Here is a 24,774-nt window from a genome sequence, read left to right as displayed (position 1 = left end):
CTCCATTCTCTACAAGGATCCATCGTTAGAACATTCCTGTTTCAAGTATCATAGGGGCTACAACCCTGAGGATGTACTGTGGGTCTTCATTTCTGCCTCTTGGAACATTCCTTGTGTCCCATCAAGTAATTTTTGGCACAAGATCTGTGTTTAACATAAAGCATATATTTGCACACTTGTTTATTGACGGGTTTGTATATATCTGGTGTAAGTAGATACAATCTTTAAGAGCAGCAAAAACTGTCCTTTGTAAGGACTTTCAGAAAGTAAAAATTCCAATAACTAGTTTAGTACCTGAGAATAATGTAGAAATACTTGACTAGAGAAATACTAGCATTAGAAATAATATGACAATATTAATGAAAGCTCAGTGGAAGATCTATAAGGACAATGTACTACCTCCTCCACTGACTGCAAGTATTAAGATTAATCACTATACTGGAATAACTCATTTATTATTACACAGTAAAAATTCACTACTCTCATAGTCATCCAACACCCAGAACATAGTTACAATAATCAAAAGATTTTGTGGTAACTAGAACAGTTGCTCGTTCTTCAGTAGCTGGTAATGGAAATGAAGTTTCACAGCCAGTCTGAGGTTTTACCAAGCCACAGTCACTGCAAGTGCATTCTTCCACTGAATACATTAATGTTTCACTTTGAAGTGTGTGTCTCATTTCTTCTGTATTCACACTGCTGTCAGTATTAGCCTTGAGAATATTATTCAGCTCCACAGAGGAGTCTGTAAATATAAAGAAGTTAATATAGTACATACATCATCCTATACCAAACATACAGTTATTAAAGATCCAAATTTCATTATGTTCCAACTATGTTCTAACCTTAGTGAAAGTTTTAAGATGTAGTTATATATGATGATCTTTTGTTCCATGAAAATATAACTGCTATACTTCAAGCATTGAAGTAATCAAACACATATTTTCTAATAAGTTATAATTTATTGTCTGAACACTCACAAATACAGTATTTGTAAAATGTAAAAAGAGATTAAATTTTTTCACTGTCACAAAATATACCACATAGACTTCTCACACACTGCAATACTGAATAAAATTATTTAAATTATCATAAGATGAAAAGCTAATATTGAATGCGTATCCTCTACCTATGTAGAATTCCTTTTGCATTCAAAGAGAAGAGGGTGAAACCCTTACAAAGGTTTTTGCTATTGAGGGTTCATAAATGACTTCTCAAACACCAGTAAGTAAGCCAGGTATGAATATACAACCATACAATCCTGGCAGGATCTGGAACCCACAAAGAGAGATTCCTGCTTTTGCAAGTCACCATCTGGGCATTTTATTGCCTAATAACTTTGATAACTTCATGGAGACTATTTGAGGAATACAGAACAATCCAACAAAGACAGTCATCAGAATTGGGAATATAAATGACATGCAAAATTTGTACATGGTAAGAGTAGCTAAAATATACAATGATCTCAGATTATTTATAAAGAATCTTATTTATTCACCTGTGTTTTCCAGTTTTTCTTTTGACTGCTTTAGGCGCTTCCTTTTAAACAAGACCATTAAGGTGAACAGAGTGAGCATTAAAATTACTCCTAAGCCCAAACAAATCCAAAGAATTCCACTTGAATCGGTACCTTATGAAATAAAAGAGATGCATGAAGTTAATCCATAAACAATAACTAATGTACAGTAAACATGTCCAACACATCAAACCTCTGTGTAAAATACAACACAAGAGTGCCCAGTGCAGCCACAAAATGCTGCAGCAACACACTTACTCTGCTCACAGTAGTTCTCACACGAAGGCGGTGGCGAGCTGGAACATCGGAGATGACAAGGCGTACAAGAGAGCAGCAAATGATCAAAGTATTCATTTTTGGGGCAGGGTGCCATCAGGGGCAGTAATTATGGAACTACAAAGCCACAGAAATTTGTAAAAGAGCGAGGATCATCTACAAAGGACTTCTCAGTTTGAGCAACTCTAAGAGCAGCTAGCAATAATGGACTTCCATCACAGACCCACTTGATAGTATCACGTTACATAGAAGGGATTTAACTCTGAGGTCCCCAAGGAATTACTGTTCCTTTTTTTGGCAATTCACAATTGTAGAAAAACTGAGCAGCTGCACCAATCTTGTCTGAAACAGAAAATGGTTATTTATAGAAGGCATTTCTTGGACAGGTGCTGAAGATTACAAATCATAGAAAAGATCTCCAAACAGGAGTTCATAATAATTGTTCTTGTCTCTAAAACTTTGTGGTGATGGCCTGCAGTAATCATGTTTTCTTATAATATGCAATGCTTACTTTTTGTCCCAGTCCAAAGATAAAAAAAAAAACCAGAGGCAGGAGACATAGCAGTAAGAAGATAAGACCAGATCATTTCCTGGGTTTGCCACAGACTCACTCTGCAGCTTCAGACAACTTCCATTGTACCTGTTTCCCTGGATGGACAACATTTAAAACACATAGCTGATGAAAGAATTACTTCTTGTAAATGAATGGGGTTCTGATTTTAAAAGAGATACTGTTAAATTACAAGTTCAACAAGAACTTCATGATTGTGTTGTATAAAATACTTCTAAGACCTTCAGGTATAATGGAATGACAAAATCTAGAGATTTGGTCATTGAGATATTGCTCCTCAATTCCAAATTAGCCTCATTTTTCTAGTCTATTAGGTTTGGAGAGGCTTATTTGCTGGGTTCATTTTTAGGGTTTTAGCTATTTTTTGCTTATAACCATGGTTATATGAGACATTTAATAATATTACATTCTAATGATGAAAGAAAAGCTTTATCGATATTTTAAAATTTTTATTCAAAACATTATCTGCATTTTTCCCTTATTTTTCCATAATACATGACTGTCACTGTGCTATAACTGCAGTACCCAGCATGGAAAAATAGGTGTATATGACACCTCCATCCCAGCCTGGTAGATGTATACACAGTGAATGTAACATTTCTGAAAATGTATTTGGTCTTCTCACAAGAAAAAGAAAAAGCTTTGGCAGGACACTGCCACAATGAAAACAGTTCACACAGCTAACTTGTATCTTGATGGCTTAATCTTATAGAATTTATTTTAAATACAAAGTTAACCAGTAATATCTAGCAAGTAGCAATAACTACCCCTATCCAGTATCACTGACATAGCTAGATCAGAATTACAGGCTTATTTATAATTAAATTTCTCTTTGCCATGTTTAAGTTAATTGCCTTTTTGACAACAGAAAGAGAAAAGAAAAACATTGTATAAGAAACTGTGATTTCATACCACATTACTATGTACGAGAGTTATTCTCCCACAAAATAAACCATGTGGGAATACACAAACTGTTTGGAGTGGAACAGTGTAACAAATCTGTATTCTAGTCTCTAGCAGATGGAAATGTTTATTGTGTCTTCTGCACTTGTTTCTATGGGCCAGGTGCACAGCTGAAGGCTTTCTATTGTAGGCTTTTCTCCCTATTCTAAACTAGTGGATAAATAGGAATTGACAAAATCCAGTTTAGTTGTGACAAAAGAAAATAAGGACCACGGGTGATGCCAAAAATTTCACTGGGAAGCCAATGCTTGTTCTGATTTGCCTCATATATTTACACTCCTGGGGAAGAAACCCAGGTTATGGCTCGGATATCATTCATGTTTCTGATGCAGCTTGTGCACAGAGTAATTTGAGTCTTTGGTTTGAAGCTGCTGTTTAACCTTTTCAGTCATGGAGAGGACAGTCACATTCTCCACAGTGATCTCAAGATGGCAGATCCTCGTGAAAGTATCTTCACAGTAGTGAAGTGATTTCAGGACAGATAAGCTGGGTCCAACACTTTAAGGTTTTATCAGTATAATTCCATTGACTCCAGTGAAAGATCCCAGCCTGTGCTGCACTCCTGAACTGTGTTTTCCCACGTGCAAGAACTTACATTGTTGGGCTTCATCACGCACTCCTGCTCTACTTGTTACTGTAATGCATCCTACAACCGATACCTACTAGATATGATGTGGTACTACTCATAAAAACCATGAAGAAGGGGCTTAATAAGAGATATATTGATCTAAAAGCAAGGAAAGAAATAATAAGATATGTCTACAGTGGCTGTAGACACTGCTTATAACATTTTTTCTCTAAGCAAACGTTGCTATACCCAAATATGATTTCTAAATTCCAGGGGGAATGTACAGAAGTTCTCAACACAACCACCATTTAAATTAACAAAACAGTAAGAATACTTTCTCTGGTGCAGTTGATGCAGACATGATTTCAAGCCTGAAACTTAGAAATTTCACTTCTGAAATCTGGAAAGATAACCAAACTTGAGGCTTCTGTGCTCCACTAAAGCAGGGAAAAATACATCATTGGTAATATACAGGCAAGATACATTCCAAAAGATATTGTTATGCAACAGATGTTGATGAATTATTTCTGGAAAATTAGATAGTTCTCAAAATACCACTCAAGAATTTTTCTAAAACTTAAATAACTCACATAGGTCTAAGGTCACCTTGACTGGTCTGAATCATTTTAGGATGGGCTGGTGAAACAAAGAGTTATAAGTTCAGGACGTGGACCAATCTTTTCCTTTCCAGATCATACTACCTTTGTGGATGATCTGAAAAAAAATAGGAAAAAAACACACACACATGCACAAATAAAACAAACAACATTTCAGTGAGGTGCAAAATACCCATTCTATTTCTAAGTTTGAAGCTCATGTGATTAAATGAACATTGCTTTTCTCAAGCAGATTAAGAAATTACCATTTGTGGCAAAGTCGCTGAAGTCTTGATGTGTTCTGTGAAAAGAACCCGAAGGTGCTGCTCTTGCTGAGGGTGTCACTGGGAATACAAAGCAAGCAAACCATGGCAACCTTGCACAGTTTTATGTCTTCCAGGCAATGCACATTCTTCCCCTTTCCATAACCCTCTGCACATGTTTTGACAGGGCAACACTGACGATAGTTTGGAAGAAATTGCATAGATCAGATGATATTTGAAGAAAAACAACAACAGAGATTCTCAAGGCATATTAAAAATTCAGTGCTGTTATGTGGAACATTTTGAAGATGATCTATTGGTGCTTCCCAGTAGATGTAACCCAAATATAGGACTTCTGGGAAAAATATTAAAGAGAGGACTGTAAGACTCTACATTATTTTGTGAGACAACTATTAGTGAAAGTAACAATGTTATAATTCTTATCACAGGTAGTATTATTAGAGTCTTCACAACCACTTTGCTTTTTGCTATTAAATTCTTTCCTCTGTTTTCCTAGTGCAGAAGAAGTGTATCTGTTTTTTCATGTTGGCAAGAGCTTTTCTTGTCTACACAAAATACATCTCTCTCCAAAACAGCATCCTGTCACTGAACTTTAGTCCATCTGCTGCGTGATATGCAGAAGTGTTAACATCGTGATTCCTAAAATATTTTGTCACCCAAATGTAGCAAGATATATTCTAAATCAGATTGGTTTTGCACAGAAATGATTCATGTCTAGTTAGTAAGACTGGTCTGGAGGTCACCAAAGATGTCATTAGATTATATAGAGCTAAGCTGGTTAAATGTCTTGGTGTTAGTGAAAGGGACAGTCCTGCTCTTCTCTCTGTACTCTGAAGCACCAGGAAGGGCTCTGGGGCTTACCTGACCACATGGCAAGCAGCTTTAATTCCTTAATCCAGACAGTTCCCAGAGTTTTACTTCCTAGGGCCTGGAAAAAAGGGCCAGAAACAAAACAGAAAAAGAAGAAAGGGTTGATTACCTAGTGGGGATGTGAAACTAAGTCCACCACAGAAGTACACATTTGGTGAACTAATATCTTAATTTGAAATTAGTCTTAATTTGAAAAGTCTTGTCTCTAAGTACAGTAGAAATTAATTTGTGTCTAATTATTTGATATCATATGTATGGGATCATAAGATATTGTGGCAGATATGCTTTCACTCTCAGCTGGCCAGAAACAGTTTTCCTACATGGCTAGTTAGAGTTCAAACATATTTCTCATAAGACAAGAAGTAAATACAAAGAAGTCTCATATTTTCAATCAAACTCTGGGAAACTTCCCCCCAATTAAAAGGTTAAATACAGCTCATTTCATCAGACCTCTGGAGAATGATGCTGTCTCTTACAGCAGTAATTTTCCTCCCACAGTTGGACTGCTATTTCCCAAAGCTTACAGCCTGTAGGGGTAAACTAATTCCCAAAACAAAAATCCTTGATTATTAAGCAATACATTTTTCACACGTAGGAAACTGGGGAGCAATGAGAGTAAAGGGTCTTTAATGTGCCATTCATACAAACAACCACCACACAAGTCACAGCCTCTCCTCCTGTACTATTTACAGTTCCACTGAAGTATGGAATGACAAAACAGGGGCAAAATATGGTTAGAAAAACTGTGAGGAATTACAGTTGTCACAGCCTGTTGCCTTTGTTCTCTGCACATCCTAACATTCAAAAGTCCTACTTCCCAAGGGTGTGAAAGCAGGCATATAATCAGAAGATCATCATAAGCAATAGTTCCCACTGACAGATCTTGCCACACATCTAAAACACACGGTATTTCAAAATCTGTGTCCAGGAGTAAGGAATACATTTTCTGTCTTAACAAGAGTCTTGTGCAGCCTTCAATTTTGAGCAATTTTATAGAAGGAAGTTAACATTATTTTAAAAAAAATAACCCAAAACTTTAAGCATTTTGTTGGGAGAAGCATAGTATGCCAATTGGCTTTAATAGGAGAGAAGTAATACCTGAATTTAGAAGCTGTTTGTGAAGTAGAATATTGGATTCAGCCAATAAATGAAACAAAACTAAGAAGCATTAAGAAAAAATTCATTAAGTGACATTAAGATAAGGATATTGTTACTTAGAAACTGTAGTTATGTTAATAATGTATCCACTGGCTTGTATAATACACATTAAATCCCCTCAGCAGAACACAATTTTGTTCTTTGTAGTGTTCAAACACACACCCACAAATATGCAATGGATGGAATGATGGTTTTCCTACAGTGATGTTTGCCTTTAGGGAATAATAAATATATGCCTTATTTACCAGCAAAGTTACATTTCAGCTTTTTTTCTGTTATGGGATTTACAGAGCTTGCTTTGGCTTTCCACATAGTTACCTGTTGATAGTAATAAATGCTTTTTCCTTGTCATGTGATTTTGCTCCAAAAGGATGACAGAAATTAGCAGAGTTGTACAAAATAAGAAAGGATTTATCAAATACAACAATCAGTCATTTAACCATAAATCCACAAGGTGTTGCCAGGGAGGTATTTTTGCAGTTACATTACTGTAACTTAAGTTTAAAAGCTGCCCAAGATTTCCTCTAAGGATGACATATTTCAGACAGGTTAAACTGGCCTGCTGGAGTTGACATTATTACTGAGAGTAATGGGAAATAAACTTAAGTGTCAACTGCAGAAATGACAGGGAAAAAAAAATGGAAAAATCAGTTCTCGCATTTGCTTCTAAAACGTTTCTGTTTGACTCAGGAGTGACACCTCGGGACAATTTATAAATACTTATTTGCTCTCCTAATGTGATTCTCAATCACTGGCAACTCTTCTCTGAACTTCAAATCTGCAGTAAATCTGGGAAGCAGTAAAACACCTGTTTGTTGTTTAGAAGAAAAATTTCAGTGTACCGTCAGTTCTAGTAGGGTATCAAACTACTGAACAGGATTTCAAGAAAATAAATAATTGTTACTGGTGAAGGGAGAACAGGTAGGAAACATCACAGCATAGGCCAGGAGGTAGTACTTTGGAGTTGTACACAAACATACACACACACACTCCAGATTTACAACCTTCCATATGTGAGCAGAGCATCCACAGTCCCATGTTGCTTTGGCAGAATACGGGCACACCAAGCACTGAACATGAATCCAAATTTGACTGTTGTTTTCCTTAAACACCTGGAGAAACCCAAGACTGCCAGCAATCCTTATCAGTGCTCATTTCTAACATGTGAAATTGGTATTGTGTGACAGAAAATAGTCACCTGAAAAAAGTAAGGGGAATTTTATCTTTCACTATTTAATTTGAAAAATAGCTACTGTGAGCATCAAAGCCAAAATAATCAAATGAAAACTCTGAAGGGAAAAATGGAAACAAGTAGTACTATCATGTCAGTAATTAAACACAAAGATTGAAATTCATCTGTCACAGAACAGTACCTTAAGGTCTATTTACCACACAGAACTTCAGGAACCAAGTTTTGTTCTGGCACTGCTTGGGGTTTCTCTGTTCATGCCCATGCCAGCTTTTTTGCCTGAATGTACTTCAGAAATTCTGCTGGCATAATTACATAGCACTTAGCAAGAGAAAGAGGGTTTTCTGCTAGGACTGTTACATTCCCTTCAGAAACAACACTATCTGGGCTGACAAAGGAATTCTTCTGGCTGTATAGTTGCTTCTACACTGGTGGGTTTGTGCTGGCACAGCTTTTTTTTCACTCACTGAGGCAACTGACCTACACTGTCAAATCTTATAGCACAGGCTTGGGCTGAGTCCTCTCCAGTTCTCTAAAGCTATTTACAGACTAAGCCCAAAGAAATAAAATCCCTTAAAAAGATCTCATCTCAACAATCCTAAAAATCTGTGAGATCAACGTACATACTAAAAAACCACCATTTTTTCTTCCCCAAAGTTACTGCACTTCAAGGACCAGCAGCTCTTACAGACCATCACCTCCTGAAAAAGCGGTGAAACTTTCCAAAAGGGTTCTTTTCAGAAATGCCTGTTTTGTGAAGTGTCTGCCTCAGCTGTATGGCTGGGAGGAGATAAGCTGCTCTAGGAATGGGGTACACACTGCTAGTAAAGGAAAGGAAGGAGCTACTAAAGGATTCATCATACTCATTAGCTTTTACAAGCTGCACAGAACAATGCTCTTTTTAGACAAAATATTGTTTAATGTCTTTTGCACACAGGGCAAAATCAAGAACAATGTGCATTTTGTCTGTTTGGTTCAGCACATTTTAATTAGATGACTGCTTTGAAAAGAGTGATGTTACTGTTGCTACATCTACTATTTCCAGAAAAGATTAAAGAACAAAACAACCGAAGAGTAAAATGTTCCTTTAAAATAGTAATTAAAATAACAATAGTATAAACATTATCAGCTGAATCACAGACAATTTCTGTGACCCCTACAATGCTCAAAGCTGACTTAGCTGGGAACCAGCATATGGCAGTGCTGACCCTTTGGGGAAAGAAGATACCTTTTCATTTTTCTGACATTTCACATGTGCCAAAATAGTTATGCAACTACTCAGGACAATGCATAAAACAGTAATTGTGCAAGTTTGGATTAAGCCAATGCTTGTTAGAATGCCAGTGACATTTTTATGTTGCTGCAATAGTTTTTGCAAAATGTAAACATCTTTTTCCTTCATTTCTTCATGTAAGCACTTCATTTTGTGTTGGAAAAATAATGTCCCACGCACTTTGCAAGTGGACAAAACAAACAAAAAGTAATCAGTGGTATAATGCAAACAGAAGTAATGGAGTTACAATTAAAATAAATGTGCATGAACAACTACAAATGATTTGAAGTGCTTGGCATACACTAAAGTCTAACATGAATTTTTCTTCTGGTAGCTTTAACCAAATTCTCCAGCTATTCAGTGTTTGTGGAGAAGTTTAGGTGACACACAGTCACTTTTTTCAAATTCTCCTGTACAGCATCACAGTGCCAACATGTGCTCTCTCTTAAGACAGGAGAAAAATTGTAATTGATTTGGCCATGGCCATTCCAGAATAATTCCCCGTGCTAATTGCCTTCTCTGGAATAAGAATACTGGCACAGAATACTTCTGGAGTAATTAGGCCTATTTAGAAACAAGCTCACTATTTCATTCTCACAATTTCATAATGAAGTAATTATTTTCTGCAACAATGTTAACATGTTAACTTGCCATAGAAGAACAGCTTTAAAAATCCCATGACACTGTTATTCTTTCTTCATAACAATAATGCCATTCTGCTTTAGTCATTAATGAAACTAAAATCCTAAGGGATCTCTAATGGGCAACATGCTCCCTCAACTGGAATTCCAGAGAATTAAGAAGGTGAAAAGAAAGCACATGAAAATCCCACATGGAACTAGTTTTCTTTTCCCACCTCCCTCAAGGCAGGCAGTCAGCATGGAAAACTTTCCATATGAAACAGAAGTGTTATAAAACTCTTACCACATTCATAAAGCAGGAGATCTGGCCCAGAGATATTATGGAATCCAACAGTGGACATGGCAGCTTTGAGCTTCTCTGTGTCAGGGAGTCACTGCAGTAAGAAAGGGTGTGAATAAGCAGCATGTTCCATACCCTGCATTAACACCCTCTATTGATATTTTTAGTGCTAAGTTCAACATTTTCATTATCTCAAAAACACTCTTTATTAACAGTCCAGAAAAATTTGTAAAAGACACAGTTGAATTCTGTTTGATAGTGGAGAATCACCTTAGAATCACAGAATCATTGAACTGCTCAGATTGGAAAAGACCTCCAAGATCCTCGAGTCCAGCCATTCCCCCAGCACTGCCAAGTCCACCACTAAACCATGTCCCCAAGTGCCACATCTGCGTGGCTTTTAAATCCCTCCAGGGATGGTGACTCCACGACTTTCAGTGCTTGGCAACCCTTTTGGTGAAGAAATTTTTCCTGATATCCAATCTAAACCTTCTCTGGCACAACTAGAGGCTTTTTCCTCTTTTCCAGTCGCTTGTTACTTGTGAGACCAACACCCACCTGGCTACACCCTCCACTGTAGAGAGCAATAAGGTCCCCCCTGAGCCTCCTTTCCTCCAGACTAAACACTTCCAGCTCCCTCAGCTGCTCCTCATAACACTTGTGCTTGAGACCCTTCCCCAGCCCCGTTGCCCTTCCCTGGACATGATCCAGCACCTCAGTGTCCTTCTTGTCATGAGGAACCCAGAACTGGACACAGCACTCGAGGTGTCTCACCAGTGCCCAGCACAGGGGGATGATCAGTGCCCTGGTCCTGCTGCCACACTGTTTCTGGTGCCTTGTGCCTCTGTGTCACACTACAAGTCCCACTTTAAATGGCAGCCCCTCTGCTGCATTGTCTCACCTGTCAAGGTAAGACAATATATCAAGCTCCAAGGCTGACAATTTGATGGTACCTAGAATTGCAAATTCTCTTTGTCACTTGTCTCCTGCTAGAACAATACAAGCTCACAGCCCGCGGAAAAACATCTCCCGAGGATCTGGTACTTAAAAGTTGTCATTGTTGCTCTGTTAGTTTAGCATCCCAGCCCCTGAGATTCTCAAATTTGTCTCAGGTCACAGGGAGCAAAAATATCCTGTGTTTCCTTTTATCACTTCCAAGGAATCTATAATCTCCACATTCTACACATGTATAGGTGAAAGCAGATTTACTCTGAGGAAGCAGAATGTAATTTTCTAATCAAAATGTTGCTAATCTAGGTGAAAGCATAAGAACTGCTGAACAGAGGTCTGGATTGTACCTAACAAGATTTATTTTCAGCTCCTTCATGCAGCTCATGTATTTTAACTGACCCAATGCCTCCTCCCACCGATCCTACACCTGGCTTTCAGATCTCTGAAACCACCAGTCTCTGTCTCTCTTCAAAACAGATCCCCTCCTGTCTTTAACCTTTCTAATCCTCACTCAGCCACTGTTCACATCATTAGTGATCTCATCCTTCCCTTCCTTGACGCGCGTTCCTTGCTCAGCACATTCCTTCCACATTAAGCAATTCCTTCTGCTGTTTACACCACTTTAAGCTGTCAGAAGGTTTATAAACCATCTACAGGTTCTTCACAATGTGCACACCTAAACATCTTTGTTTATTCTGAGCACATAACAAACAGTTTTGACAGTAAACTACTCACCTAACCCACCCTCCTCCTCCTGTTTTTCAGTCTGGAGGCTCATGAGATCAAAACCACAGAAGGAATTCTGTCTAAGGAGTATCTGCAATGACTGTGCATTCAGAGGAAGGCATCCTGAACAAAAAACCAGCCAGCACTCAACGTACAGATCTTTCAGGTCTGAACAGTACAGGATAACTAAGCAACAGATCACACAGCTGAGGACTCTGAGCCCCCAGTTAAAGCCACCTGAAAAAAGGGATGGTTCTTGTAAAAAGAAGACCTTTCAGTCTTTATTTTTAGAGAGGAAGAAAGGCTGTGTTTACATACAAAACTGAGAGACACACGACTGCCTTGGAAAATAATGAGCTGAGCACATGAATTGTTTGAGAGATGAGAAGATGGACACAGGGAAATATAAACTGGTGTTTTGGTGTACAGATCCATGCATTTCTTTTGCTATCTAAAGTAAAAAAAATTAGGTTTATGTCCCTTTTGAAACTTGCAGTATGTGTTCAATTGCTCCAAAAGAAAGGCTTTAACTCTAGATTGGAGTCCTCATGGAGAAGAATCCAGCTCAGGAGTACTCAGCACCAACACTCAATGAAATGTATAAGAGTTAAATTGCTAAATTCTTTTGCAAACTTGGAGTAATTTTACAATGGATTGTGAAAGAGAGCTTATCCTCCAGCACTACATTTGGAAAACCAAAAAAGACTTTTATTTAAAACTCTTTCAATCAAATAGCTTAAAATCCATTACTGTGAAACAACACCTAGCAGTTCTGTCCGTGTCCGGCAGAGGGAGAGGAACAGGGGCGAAAGAGCACTTGTTAAATAGCAGCGTTAGAACAAACAAATCAGTGAAAAGATGTTTCCAGGGGGAAGATACCTTAGTTTGGATTACCCTTGTGTAAATATAAAAGCCTCTTTATGGTTCACTTACACTTACAGGAACCCAGCAAAGCTTAGAACAGATTTGGCTCTTGACAAAGCCATCAGGCTGAAACATTGTTGTGTTTTCTGCTCTCTAGTTCTCAGCTGCATCTTCACAGAATTTGCCAAACTTTAAGAATATTAATTTATCATCTCTGGGCACCTAGTCAAACTTTTAATAATTTCCTTCTTACCTCCTGTCTTTTCTTCCTCCTGGGTAAATAACACGTTCTTTTGGCTTTGTTTTTAAAGGCTCATTCTGACTTCAAAGCAATTCCAAATATCAGGCTACTCATATAAGTGAGTAACTATTGTTTAACTGTGAGTAACAACATATTTAAATCACTTTAAATTTCAGGGCATGGCTCACAGTGCATCAGCTGGATTTCAGCTTCCTGCCATACCAGAAAGGGAAGTTGTATTCCTTTCCCACTCCTCCCAATCCCAACCAAAAGGGGGTTTTTTCCTGATGTCAAGGTAAACTGGGTCGATTCACTCATAACCCAGCACCCTAAAACTACTCTCCTTCCCTTTAAAGTCTGCTGCTGGTTTATGGAGTTTGATAAGTCACCTGTAGTTAGTGAGCAGGGGACTGTTTGAAGCTGTTAACCTGTTTGAAGCCTTCTAGTGAAATATATCTTTCTCCTATGCTTCAGTTCACCTGAATAAAGCACTGGTATTGCACAGGTGTACCTGCCAGGGTGTAAAGTGCTTGTGAGAATCCTGGAGGGAAGGTACTACTAAAGTACAGACCACTGTTCCTAATATCCTATGGATGAGGTCCTTCATTTCACTGCCACAGGACTGATTTCCCACAGGCTGCAAAGTACTGGTGAAGCTCCCTTGAGATAGTTTATGATGTGAGTAGCTTGCTCTCACCAAAGGAGGTCCTGTTCCACATTCTTACTTTATACCAGCTCTGGCATTTGTCAAATGCCTCTTAGTTGATTCATCTCAGTAGCCCAGGAGGAAAAAGAAAGTGGATTTTTCTGTAGCTAAATTTAACGAGCCAGACTGACTCAGCAAAGGGTCCAACACAGCAGCACAAGGATGGTGGAACTGTGACAATGTGGGGGACAGTTTCTCTGCACCCCAGTACCCACATCTTAACCCTGAGGTGGGCCAGACTCTCCTTCTCTAAGCAGTGCATTGATAATTTAAATCAGTCATGATGTGAGGGTGGATTTATATGCATGGTTCTCAACAAAAAAAAGCTTTTTATTAATTACTAAATGAAGAGCTGGTATATTTATTCTAAGCATTTTAGTGCAAAAGAGATTTAAACAAGAAAAGCTTTTACAGTGCTTTAAAAGCTCAAGAGCGGGATCATTTACACTCCAGTAGATATTTTGCCAGTAAGATTATCATGACTCCACTTAGGTTTTGCTTTGAGTACTAGCTGTTCCTAAGTGGAAAAACAAACTACTAGCCCTGTTAAAAATTCAGTGTTTGAGTTTACACAATTCCTGTGTGCAGCAGCCTGCAAAACAGGTTTGTACACTCTGAAGGACATCTGGCATCTTCTGAAATTCTGTGGACTAATTGTTTATATCCTAGCAAGTACCTAGGGAATAAGTACCTGTCCAGGAAGAAAGAAAGATTGGGTAACACAACCAATACTAAGTTTTTTCTATGTCTTGTCTGTGCTGGTAATCTTAAGGTAAGTCTTAATTGTTCTGAAAATACAGCACCTGCCTCCAGTCCAGCCTTTCCTGACTTGTAGGCTGTGCCAGGGCTCCAACAAAACACAAGCTTGCAATGCAGCGCTGCAGTCATTAAACCTGAGCTGTTAAATGCTCATAGTGACAGTAAATAACAAGTCAGTGGGTCAGCAGAATGCATGATGCTTGCTTTCCACTGGAGTTTTGTCTGTTATTCAACACTAGTAACCCACGAGCTTCATTGCTCAAAATGCTGTTACCTTGTTTCCATACTAAATGAAATATATCAGACACCTACTAGTTTATAAGTGTCACCTAACAAGCAAAGGTTAGTATTAAAAAAAAAAACAAAACCAAAACCAAACACAATTCATCGTATATTACTTTTTTATATTACTTTGTTTTCTAAACAGAAACATGATTGCCACACACAGATGAGAAACTTACTTGCAGTTTAACAAAATTCTAAATATTACAACAGTAACAGAGGTGAGACTCTTGCTTAATTATACTCAATTTGAACAATAGAAACTGTGGCAATCTGTGTATTAAAACTGGCAAGGAGCTCGGCACCAGAGAACCACTAGAGAGTGGCTTTCACAAGGTCTTTAAAACTCATTCTTTCAGCTCTGGTGAAGGCAAACTCTTGGTGCTGCTTGAAGAAAAGACTTCAACTTAGCAGAATTGTATAGTCTCTCATGTGAAATACACTTTTTCTTCCAAAATTAATTTTTGTGGTGTTAGTGGGGATATTTTTCTTATTATTTTTATAAGGGCTGCCCTTATAAAAAGGGTGGTGTTTTCCCTAGATATGATCAGCTGGAAGCCCACATTTCTACCAACATATGTAGAATTTTTTGCTTGCCAAGGGTGTACCCGTTGCTGCTGGTGTGAAGCCAGAAACCCTCTGGCCCTCGTGTCAGGATCATGTCACCTAAATGCCCCCTCAGGAGACTTGGTGTTCTCCAACCAAAACTGCACCGGATTCTGTCCCAAATGGAGACCTTTATATTGTAGTTCTAAGCCCATCTGGTTTCAAAACAACTCTGTAATTTGTCTTACAGCATTCTAATATAAATACTGCTGCAGATGACTCAGTCCTTGCACATCAGCACTCCAAGAAACTCCCTTCTCCCAAGGACTTGCTCTGTCTGCTTATAAACACTCACACTGAACCAGACAAGATGAAATGCTGCCACAGTCGCAACCAAATTCTGCTTGTTTCCCCTCTGTCCCTCACTGTTTCTTCCAAACACACCTACCTTCAAGCAATAATTTCAGGTTTGTCGAGGTTGGGTTTTTTTTAATAACTTCTAATAGTCACACCAGTCAAGGGCCTCAGTATTTGACAAGTCCTGCTGAATCTGGCTTAACTGGATCGTTTCTTAAATGATAATAACCAAGTCAAAGTGTGCTGAATTAGCAAAATTGGGACTCTACGCATCCTGCCAACTTTTGGCTGGGCAGGTACAGCAGTGTTGCCTGTGGCATCCCGCAGGAGCACGTGCGGGAGCTTTCACCTGGGAGCTTTCACCTGGGCGCTTTCCTGGCGCAGCGCAGGTGCTGTCAGTGTCTGTCACTCTGCCCCTGTGCTGTCCAGGACGAGCGCGGCGCGGTTTTACACGGATGGAAGTTCCCCAGGGCGGTCCCCGCGGGCCGGGCGGTCCCGTCCCCCTCACGCGTTCGCGCCACTCCCGGTCCGTGCCCTCCTGCAGGGGGGCGGGGCCAGCAGCGACGCACGGCGCGCGCGGAGCCTGACGGGAGTTGTAGTCCCTCCGCGCACAGAGAACGCAGGCAACTCCATTTCCCGTCTGTCCCGGGGAGGCGGGACGAATGGGCTCGCGCGTTACCTGATGGGAGTTGTAGTTCTGGCGCCGCGCCTCGGACGTGCGGCGGGGCGGGACCCCGGGGAGATAAAAACTACGGCGATGGCGGCCGGGGAGGCTGCCGGGAGCGGGTACGGCAGCCGCGGGCGGCCACGCTGCGCTCGCGTCGGGGCGGCGGAGCACACGCGGAATCGGCGGAGCGAGTGCTGAGTCGGTGCCGCCGCCGGCTCCCCCCTCACCCGGGAGACGCTTCGGGGCGCGGAGCCTTGTGGGGCCGCCACAAAATGGAGGCGAACGGCAGCGGCAGCAGCAGTGACTCGGCCCCCGACTGCTGGGACCAGGCGGACATCGAGACGGGCAGCGGCGCCGGCCCGGGCTGCGCCCCGCCGGCCGCGGAGGCCGAGGCGCAGCAGGAGCTGCTCGGGGCGGCCTTCAGCCGGCAGCTGAACGTCAACGCCAAGCCCTTCGTGCCCAACGTCCACGCCGCCGAGTTCGTGCCGTCCTTCCTGCGGGGCGGCCCCGCGCCCGGCCTGCCGCCGCCCTCGCCCCCGCCCGGCCTCCCGCCGCCGCCGCCACACGGTACCCGCGGGGCCGGGGCCATGTTGGGAGCGCGCCGGGCCCGCGGGGCCGGGGAAGGGCCGCGCCGGGGGGGACCGGGGGCACCGGGGGGCGGCAGCGGGGCCCCAGCGCAGGAGGGTCTCGGCAGCGGGAGGGGCACGGCCGGGGGGCTCCTCGCTGAGGGGCTGGGCCGGGCCCTGAGGAGCCGGGGAGCAGCGCTGGGGGCAGCGGGTGAGGGAGTCCCCGAGCCCGGGGGGGCCCGGCGGGGTCTGCAGGTGACGGGGGCTCTGCGGGGCCGGGCCGGGCGCGGGGGTCGTGCCCAGGAATGGGGGTGCTGATTGGGGTGCTCTGGCTGCGTGCGGGTCCCCTGTGCGTTTCTCTGGTACCTTTGCTCGCAAAGGGTCACCCATGACGAGAGGAAACCTGCCCAAAGCACGACAGGAGTTGTCGGAGGTTTTGGTGGTCATAAATTTGGTGTTGCTGGGGAGAACAGCACTGCCTCGGCCACCAGTGGCTCGGATGTGTCTTAAATGTCTTTTTGAGGATTATATCAAGTAGTTATTTTTTTCCAACCTAATGCTGATAAAGGATTAGCAGGGAAGGGAGTTGTGTCCAGCTGGCTTCAGTGAATGGAATAACTTGAAATTTACCCTGCTTTTAATTTCAAAGGATCTTTGTGTACGCAACCAATGTTTATACTAGATTTACTTTGCATATGGGAAATGAAAGGAGAGCTACTTTTTCATTTCTAGCTCCAAACTGAAGGTCCTTCCAAATATCAGACATGCTGGTTAACTTTGTGGTAGCATTTTAATGTCACTCCTGCAGCTAAGGAGTTTAAAGCCTTCCTATTTTTTTCTCTAATTTTTTTCAATTATTCCTGTTGGTATAATATGAATCAAGCTAGTGTTCTAGATATTTATCTAGTAATTTAATTTCACTAAAGAGACTACTCGTTACATTATATTTGCACTATTTCCTGTTGGCTGTGGCTTATTATTTATTGTGTTCTGCTTTAATACATTAATTAGTCTTGCTCTCCCTAGTATCTAAAGTTATCAGGTGTTAACAACTAAAAACTATAACTTTCATATATGAAGGTTTAAAATTTTCATAGCAGAACATTATAACCTGTTTCTGATGGTAGAGCAAATGTTAGATTATGTGTTTGCTAATGCTGCTCAGCACTCCTGATTTTTATCACAAGTTGTAGCTCATGTACTATGCAGGCAAAATATAAGTGCATTAAAATATGCTTTCAAGAAGCCATGGGCAGACCCTTGGATTCCATTTAGAATAAATATACATGTTTGAGTTCACAGGTGTAAGGGCAGACTGGGTACTTCGAGGTTATGATGGACACGTGATGCACCTTTGACTAATCTGCAGAATCCATCCCAGTGTTTTCCAGATATTGCAACCTGAATCCAAGTATTTTTTTTACTATGTAATCAGTAGTGTGATTGAAAACTTTCTTGGTGTTTTGAATGTTTTTAGTATAACTTTGTGGGGTTTTGTCTCCTGGCTACTTTTGTAAGGTCCCTTCTGAGGCTTCCTATAGGTAGGGGGTTTTTTGTAGGATTTAAACTGCGTTTCCTCACCTGCTCATTAGATTTATTTCATCACACTGTCCTTTGTTCCACTCTTGCTACTTCTGAGGCCTGTGATGAGCTTTGTCTTTCCAGAAGCTAGAGATGACTTTACTGAAAGCTGCCTGGCCATCTGGAGTGATCAGGAAGGCTTTTCTTTGCATCTTAGTTGCTGAATACATTTCCTACATAGTGCCATGATCTACCTGGTTTGAATTCACCTTGATGCTATACCTTCTTTAAGGTTTAGGATTTTGAGTTTCTCTAAAAGTAACTTCAATATTCCTAAATTTAGGCAGACAAAAATGTGCAGTTATAAAAAACTAACTTTCTTTCTTACCTGGAAGACTGTACTTGTTGGGTACTTTTTCGTGTCTGATGTACTTGGGTGCAGAAAGTAATTGACAGTCTTCTCCTTGCAGATGTTTGTATAAGGTGACAGCTACTTTCCTGGCTGGAAGAACGAGGTGGAGCTTGCTCTGGAAATAAGTCAGAACAACATGTGATTAGACAATGGTGCTGAATAGGTTACTTTTGAGCAACCCAGTTTGCTTTTTTCCCCATAGGTGTTCTGTGACACTTCAGTACATGGTTTGTACTGGGAAGAATCTAAATTAATCTTGATTGTTAGGAAAAAATCTAAAAAACTGGGTGTCAGTTTAACTTCAGTGGCTTAAAGTTAAACTCTAATAATGCTTTTCTTCTTGGAACTTTCTCTTGGTGAGGTTTCATTCAAGTCATAACTCCTCAGTAACTCAAAGGGCATTGTGGGTCAGGATAAATGTGTGGTAGTGCCATGGCATATAAAAAAATTCCACAGCACTGATTCCATTGTGTGGCTGTGGTGTGTAATGGTGTTTTTTCCTTTTATGCACACTAACTTCATGTTTCTAGTAATTTGAATAAAATTCCTGTCCCTTATGTTTAGAGCACAGAAATAACATTCTTGGAAGCCATTTAGGGAACAAGATGTTAACTTTCTAAAATTGGGAAACTCCTGAGACCTGCATTCTGAGTACTTTACCTTAAAACTTCTGGTTTATGCATGCTTTCTTTTGATTGGAAATTGTATATTAGGGAGAAGAGCTGGCTTTACCATCAATATAATTTTTGCTTGCAGATAGTTTGGGAATTAGTATGGAATTAAATTACCATTTGATTATATGTAAAAAGCATGTTATTTACATTTTTGAACCTAAGCAGCATATTAAAGCCAATATGTTCCAAATGTTGTAGCTGTGAGGACTTGCTTTTATCAATTGTGTCCAAGTCAAACTCATTTGTGTCAAATCTCTCTCTGCTGGATTCTGTGGAAATGTGAAATGGAGACTTCTCTGTTTTCTGTCTGCATGAGGTGTGGCTGTGACACAGTCACTGGACATGGGACTGGAAGGATGTTGTGAACAGGGGAACTTTCTGTAGGTAGCAGCTGCTGGACCAGCAACTCAACTAAGGCCAGGTGTGGTTGTGTTAAGGCTTCTAAACATTCTTAGTCACAACTGGCCCTTGCAACTTCACTCTTCTTTAGCATCTCTGGCTTATTTTTGTGCTATGTTTTACTACTTTTGTAGTTGTATGTAAGATGTAATTATATTTGGGTGGCTTTTTTATTCATGTCTGTATCAAGGCATGGTTTGGAGGGTACAGTGAACACCAACCCCTTGATTAATAAGACTTCTGTAATCTAACTTTTTTTTTTTTTATCTTGGGTATGCAAGAAGCAAAACATTTCTGAAAATGCAGTGTAAATCTGCATTCTTGTCGTTCAGTTTTTGTCACAGTTCTTGAATATTCACAGAATTCTTGGTAAAATTGATCACAGTTTCCTTGGATGGTCTTTACTATATTTTAGGTTAGTTTTTCTTGTTAGAATTATTTTTTAAGTATTCACTCAAAGTGTTAATTTTGCTTGGAGCAGGAGACTAAACTAGATAACTTCCTGGGATCCCTTCCAATCTGAATTCTTCAATGATTTGAAGTATGCAGTGGTTGTAGTAAGAAAAAAAGCTGTCATTAGTACAAAAGTAATGAGAACAAGAAGCGTGTGACTCATAACAGCCGGTGTAAGGAAAGCCAGCATTTATCCTTTTAGTGGTATTAGTGCTACTGCTTCATTTAGTAGCTCTCTTGACCTCTTCAAGTCACTTCCTGAACATCTTTATTAATGACTACAGTTTAAACAACTTGCACCTACAGTCCTGAGCCAAGCAAACATCTGGCTAAAGATCCAGTGCCCTTCAGTTTGCTTCACTCCCTAAATATCCTCACTCACCTGCAGTAGCCACTTTTAGTTACAGTCCAGCAGCTGGACACCTTGAGCCTTCAAATGCTGTAAATAAATGGATATAGCATTTATCTTTCTGGTTTTCCCAGCCTTCGTTTTTTCTGACCTTGTAGCTAGCTGGGACATCCATATATTCCCCACGTGTATCCAGTCAGACACTAGGGGAGAAGTTTCAGTATTTTCTGTTTGAGTTCTGGTGCCTGTAGTTTCCAGGGTAGGATGATGAGTTACCTGTATCCCTGGGTTCCCCAAAGCTGGTCTTCTTGTTTTACACTGTTCTCTGTAGACTGTGTTTTCAGAATCTTCAACAATTTAGTCCTTGAGAGATTTCACTTTGTGCATGAACTTGCTGAGAAAGTCTTGTCTGAAACTGCTATTTGAGAAGCTGTTGTGTTCAAGGGTGACAGGGTTTGCTCATGTCAGCCTTTGAACAGCCATGTGCTGATTTCCTCATGAGTGGGGTGTTGGTAGTGCTGCTGTTAATACTTCAGAGCTGGGAGCTTGCACTGCTTACATGGCAGCAAATCAGTGTTGTATTGTGAATGCCAGTATATGGGAGAAATTGTTCTTATCTGAAAGTCTTGATTGCAGTTGTCACTTGACTGTCTAGTGCAGTTCTTCTGTATCAGCCTGTCCTGACAGATGAGCTGCACAGCCACTTCTAGACCAGAGAAAGGCTGGATGTCTTGGCACTGACTTGCCAGGTGATCAGATACAATACACCTGTGTGATGCAGTCAGGGTGCCAATGTATTGCACAGATGTCCTTTGTCTACATCTGAAGTGTCCCCAGGAAGGCAGCCAGGATTGTGTTGCTCCTGTTAGAATAATTCATTGCACTTGTGGCCTTGCATGACTCCAGTAAAAGACAGGCCACTGGGAACAGGCTGTGGATGGGAGGCTGCTGACCACGTGTTTGGCACCCTGGCTCCAGCTCCTCAGTTAATGTGCTTATGACTGTGTTTTGAAGAGGTCTGTAGGAAAATGACAGTGTCTGGAATTCGGTACAAAAGTTAGTTTAGGACAGGTGATGCCATACTAAAATTATGGGTTATACTAAAAATATTGGGTTATGAGAGATCTTTGTTAGAGAGTGGAGTTCTGAACTGTTCAAATACTGTGTTTGATTTCTTGATTATCTGTCTCAAAAATCAAGTTATCAACTGAGCACAAATACTTGGCCTTTAAGCAAAAGGGGTTTTCATTATATTCTCTGAAAATCCCCATAAGCTTTCTTAGACTTAGTTGTTAAGGAGCATGTCGGGTTTAGATAAGATAAAATTAAGGTGTGTCCTCCCTCGGGAAGGAAAAAGGTGGGTCCTAATGTAATCCTATGAATATGAAGCAAGTGCTAATTTTTTTGGTGAATTTTACAGTCATGTTAAACTGTTAAAGCTGCTCTTACATTGGTGTATTTTAAAAACTGGGCATACATCTCTGTGTCCACTGGTGAAGCTGGGGCATCAGGACAGAGATGAGAAGAAAATAATTTGGGATTTAACTTTTAAACAGCTGCCTTACAGTGAACTCTTGAAAACCTTTTCTTTCTGTATATTTTGAAATAATGAATATAAAATACTTTGCTCAGCTGTAGCACTTATTTGTGCTTAAAGTAATTTTCTGTGCATTTTTGTTAACTAAGAATCTCTTGGGGTTGTTTTATTCTGCTTCTCATGCTGCGTATGTTTGACACAGACTTTAATTTTTTTACTCTGCTGTAATTCCATTTATGCTTTCATTTAACAAAAAAAAGGGGGGGGTGCAAGCATCTATTATGTAATTCATGAAAACTGTTGAGACTGTGTGACTGTTGTGTAAATATGTGCTGAACTCAGGTATCCAAATCACACATACAAAAAGGTGATGGGAATCCTAAGGTGGGTGTCATGTGTTTCTTCACCCTTCCAGGAATTCCTGTGAAGGAATGTGATGCCTGTATTAGAGGGGCCATAACAAATTCACTGTACAGACCTTTTGTAGATGAGATGCTTCTTTCAAACTGAATGTGCCTTTTTTCTTTTTCCCCTTTTTGTTTTGATCTCCAAGCTCCATGGCACCAACAGTTTCATTAAGCCCCCAGTCCACCCCAGTTGTGAGGTTCCAGTCCTGTGCAGGTTCTTATCACTGCAGCAGCAGAGCAGGCTGGGAGCTGGCAGTGCCCTGCACTGCAACAAATTCATGCCTCACTTCTGTGAAGGCATTTGCATTGTGGCTCAGGTACCTGCTGCTGAGGAGTTACCAGGTAACCACTCAGCAGTGCTGCCTTGTGTGCAGACCTTGAGCAGCTTTTCCTGTGCATCTGGTAAACACTGCACTTTGGGGAAAGGTGGAAGTTGTCATTACTGCTTAGCACCTGAGTTTGACTTTAATACTGCATTTTGATTGCAGTTCTTCTAATATTGATTCTTAGTTTACCAGCTGTATATATCTGATATATGAAAAACTTATTACTTTCTAATATAAATGTAATTAAAAAGCAATTTTCTCTTGTTTGTGTACAAGCATTCTAATCTGTTAATGCTGCAAAGTTCCTGGACTTTACTCTTATCTTAAAACAATACTTTCAGAGGTTGGGTGATCATTTCTAATTTGTTCTACCTGTGCAGAAATGCATGTAAGTACAAAACTTGGTGTGATATGCAGCAAACTCAGCAGCTGAAGTAGAAGGCTGTGTGAACAAAGTAGGCAGAGTGGGTTCTTGCAGTATATCTTTAGGACATGATCTCTATTTTAAAGAGATCAATCACCATGTTTTAAAATTGAGCAAATTTGGACTCTTTATTGGAAGTGTGCACACTCCTCCAGTGAATTTTTTACTTAAAATGCCCCCAAACAATTACCTTGTTCAGACAAGACTGAATTATATAGTGTCACCAGTAGGTAAATGCAGCATGTGTATCCATTTTTGCCTTTGTCATTGACAACAAAGATATTCCAAAAAACATCCTGAGGCTCTGATGTTCAGCAGGACTAAAGATAAACCACTCACTCCATGTAATACTGTGAATAAGGTTGCAGTGGCAGTTCTTGACTTAGGGCTTGAGGAGAGGTGGGGTGTGGAGGATACTGTGTAAAATCTAATGTGCCTATAATGTGTAATCCAGTACCTTGAGGCATCACTTCAGACATTTGCTGACTTTAAGATTTCCTACAAAGTATATTTTGAATCCCTCTCATATGACAAGATTCCTATCTGAATGATTTTCACAGGTGAGAATCTAAACTGTTCAAGCTGAACTTGAAGTGTGTTACGGATTTTTTTTCTAGTTGGTGGTTAATTTGCTGGGTGTGATGTTTTTAAGATAATAGTAAAAACTATGTTAAGCATAAATGATGTTAGTTACTGCCTTGCAGAAAACACAAAATGGAAAACTTTGCATATCTTCTTCAGTGTTTTGGAGGGATCAGGGTAAGTTAGAGAGACTACTTAGAACCTTTCTCAGTTTCCTTCACCTTTAAAGGTATTTTCTTACAATACAAGGGTATTTTCTTCTCTTTATCTCATGGGCAAAACAAGCAAGGTTATTTCAGTTCACTGAATTTGTCCAAACATTTTGCCACAGGCACAGTGTGGAGTTTGGACTTCTTCCCATGTCCTGTTTCAGTATTGAGCCCTATTGAGCCCTGGATAGTAAGCCTATCTCACCTGGATTCAGAATTGTCATCCCCTTTTTATGTGATCCAAAGATTCCCAAGGTGTTTCAGAGCTGAAACTTAAAGGTGAAGTGGTTTTCCTTGAATTATTGAGTCTGCCTTTGTGTTCTGCTCTTACTTACTATATTAAACAATTCTCTTGAGATTTTGTTCCTATGTTTTTGGGCGTGTAGCTCATATTTGATCCAGCACAGGAGTGTAGGGAACAGTTCCCTCCTGTGCCCCTCCACAGTTTGCTGCTGGCCACTGGATGTTGTGCTGTGACCCACATTCCCCCTGCCTGCTTTGTCCTCTGGCCCTCTGCCAGCTCTCCCAGCGCTGCTCCAGTTTAGAGGAGTCTGCAGCAAATACGCAAACAGTGCGAAAGCAAAGAGGCTTAGAATGAAGTCCTTCTCTGTGTGCTTTTGTTCTTTTGAGG

The 24,774-nt window shown here is 40.6% G+C and overlaps 2 protein-coding genes across 6 annotated transcripts in view; one reads left to right on the top strand and one right to left on the bottom strand.

The window, feature by feature from the left end:
• Positions 1–176: 176 nt before the first annotated feature.
• On the bottom strand, positions 177–17,867 carry TNFRSF17 (TNF receptor superfamily member 17). 5 transcript variants are annotated; one of them, XM_051783002.1, is made up of 8 exons: positions 15,709–16,308; positions 10,189–10,279; positions 5,636–5,702; positions 4,757–4,834; positions 4,485–4,608; positions 1,775–2,440; positions 1,499–1,630; positions 177–745 (listed from the first exon to the last, which is right to left on the bottom strand). In XM_051783002.1, the coding sequence occupies exons 6-8, from the start codon at positions 1,887–1,889 to the stop codon at positions 489–491; spliced, it is 504 nt and encodes a 167-aa protein (XP_051638962.1). In that variant the 5' UTR covers positions 1,890–2,440; positions 4,485–4,608; positions 4,757–4,834; positions 5,636–5,702; positions 10,189–10,279; positions 15,709–16,308; the 3' UTR covers positions 177–488. The 5 variants fall into 5 exon arrangements, with proteins under 5 accessions (XP_051638962.1, XP_051638969.1, XP_051638939.1 ...); XM_051783009.1 differs by lacking the exons at positions 4,757–4,834; positions 15,709–16,308 and adding an exon at positions 17,217–17,867; XM_051782979.1 differs by lacking the exon at positions 4,757–4,834.
• Positions 16,413–24,774, top strand: part of GSPT1 (G1 to S phase transition 1) — a 21,231-nt gene continuing 12,869 nt past the window's right edge. The window contains exon 1 of the mRNA XM_051782948.1: positions 16,413–16,851. Coding sequence (XP_051638908.1) covers positions 16,557–16,851 — 295 coding nt within the window. The 5' untranslated portion in view covers positions 16,413–16,556. The remainder of the gene's footprint in view (positions 16,852–24,774) is intronic.

The sequence above is a fragment of the Manacus candei genome, unplaced genomic scaffold (genome assembly GCF_025592945.1).
Source record: "Manacus candei isolate 608988 ecotype Guabito, Panama unplaced genomic scaffold, ASM2559294v1 h1tg000002l, whole genome shotgun sequence".
In the NCBI taxonomy this organism is placed as follows: Eukaryota; Metazoa; Chordata; class Aves; order Passeriformes; family Pipridae; genus Manacus; species Manacus candei.
Note: the sequence above shows the minus strand (reverse complement) of the source record. Positions and strands in the feature narration are given on the sequence as shown.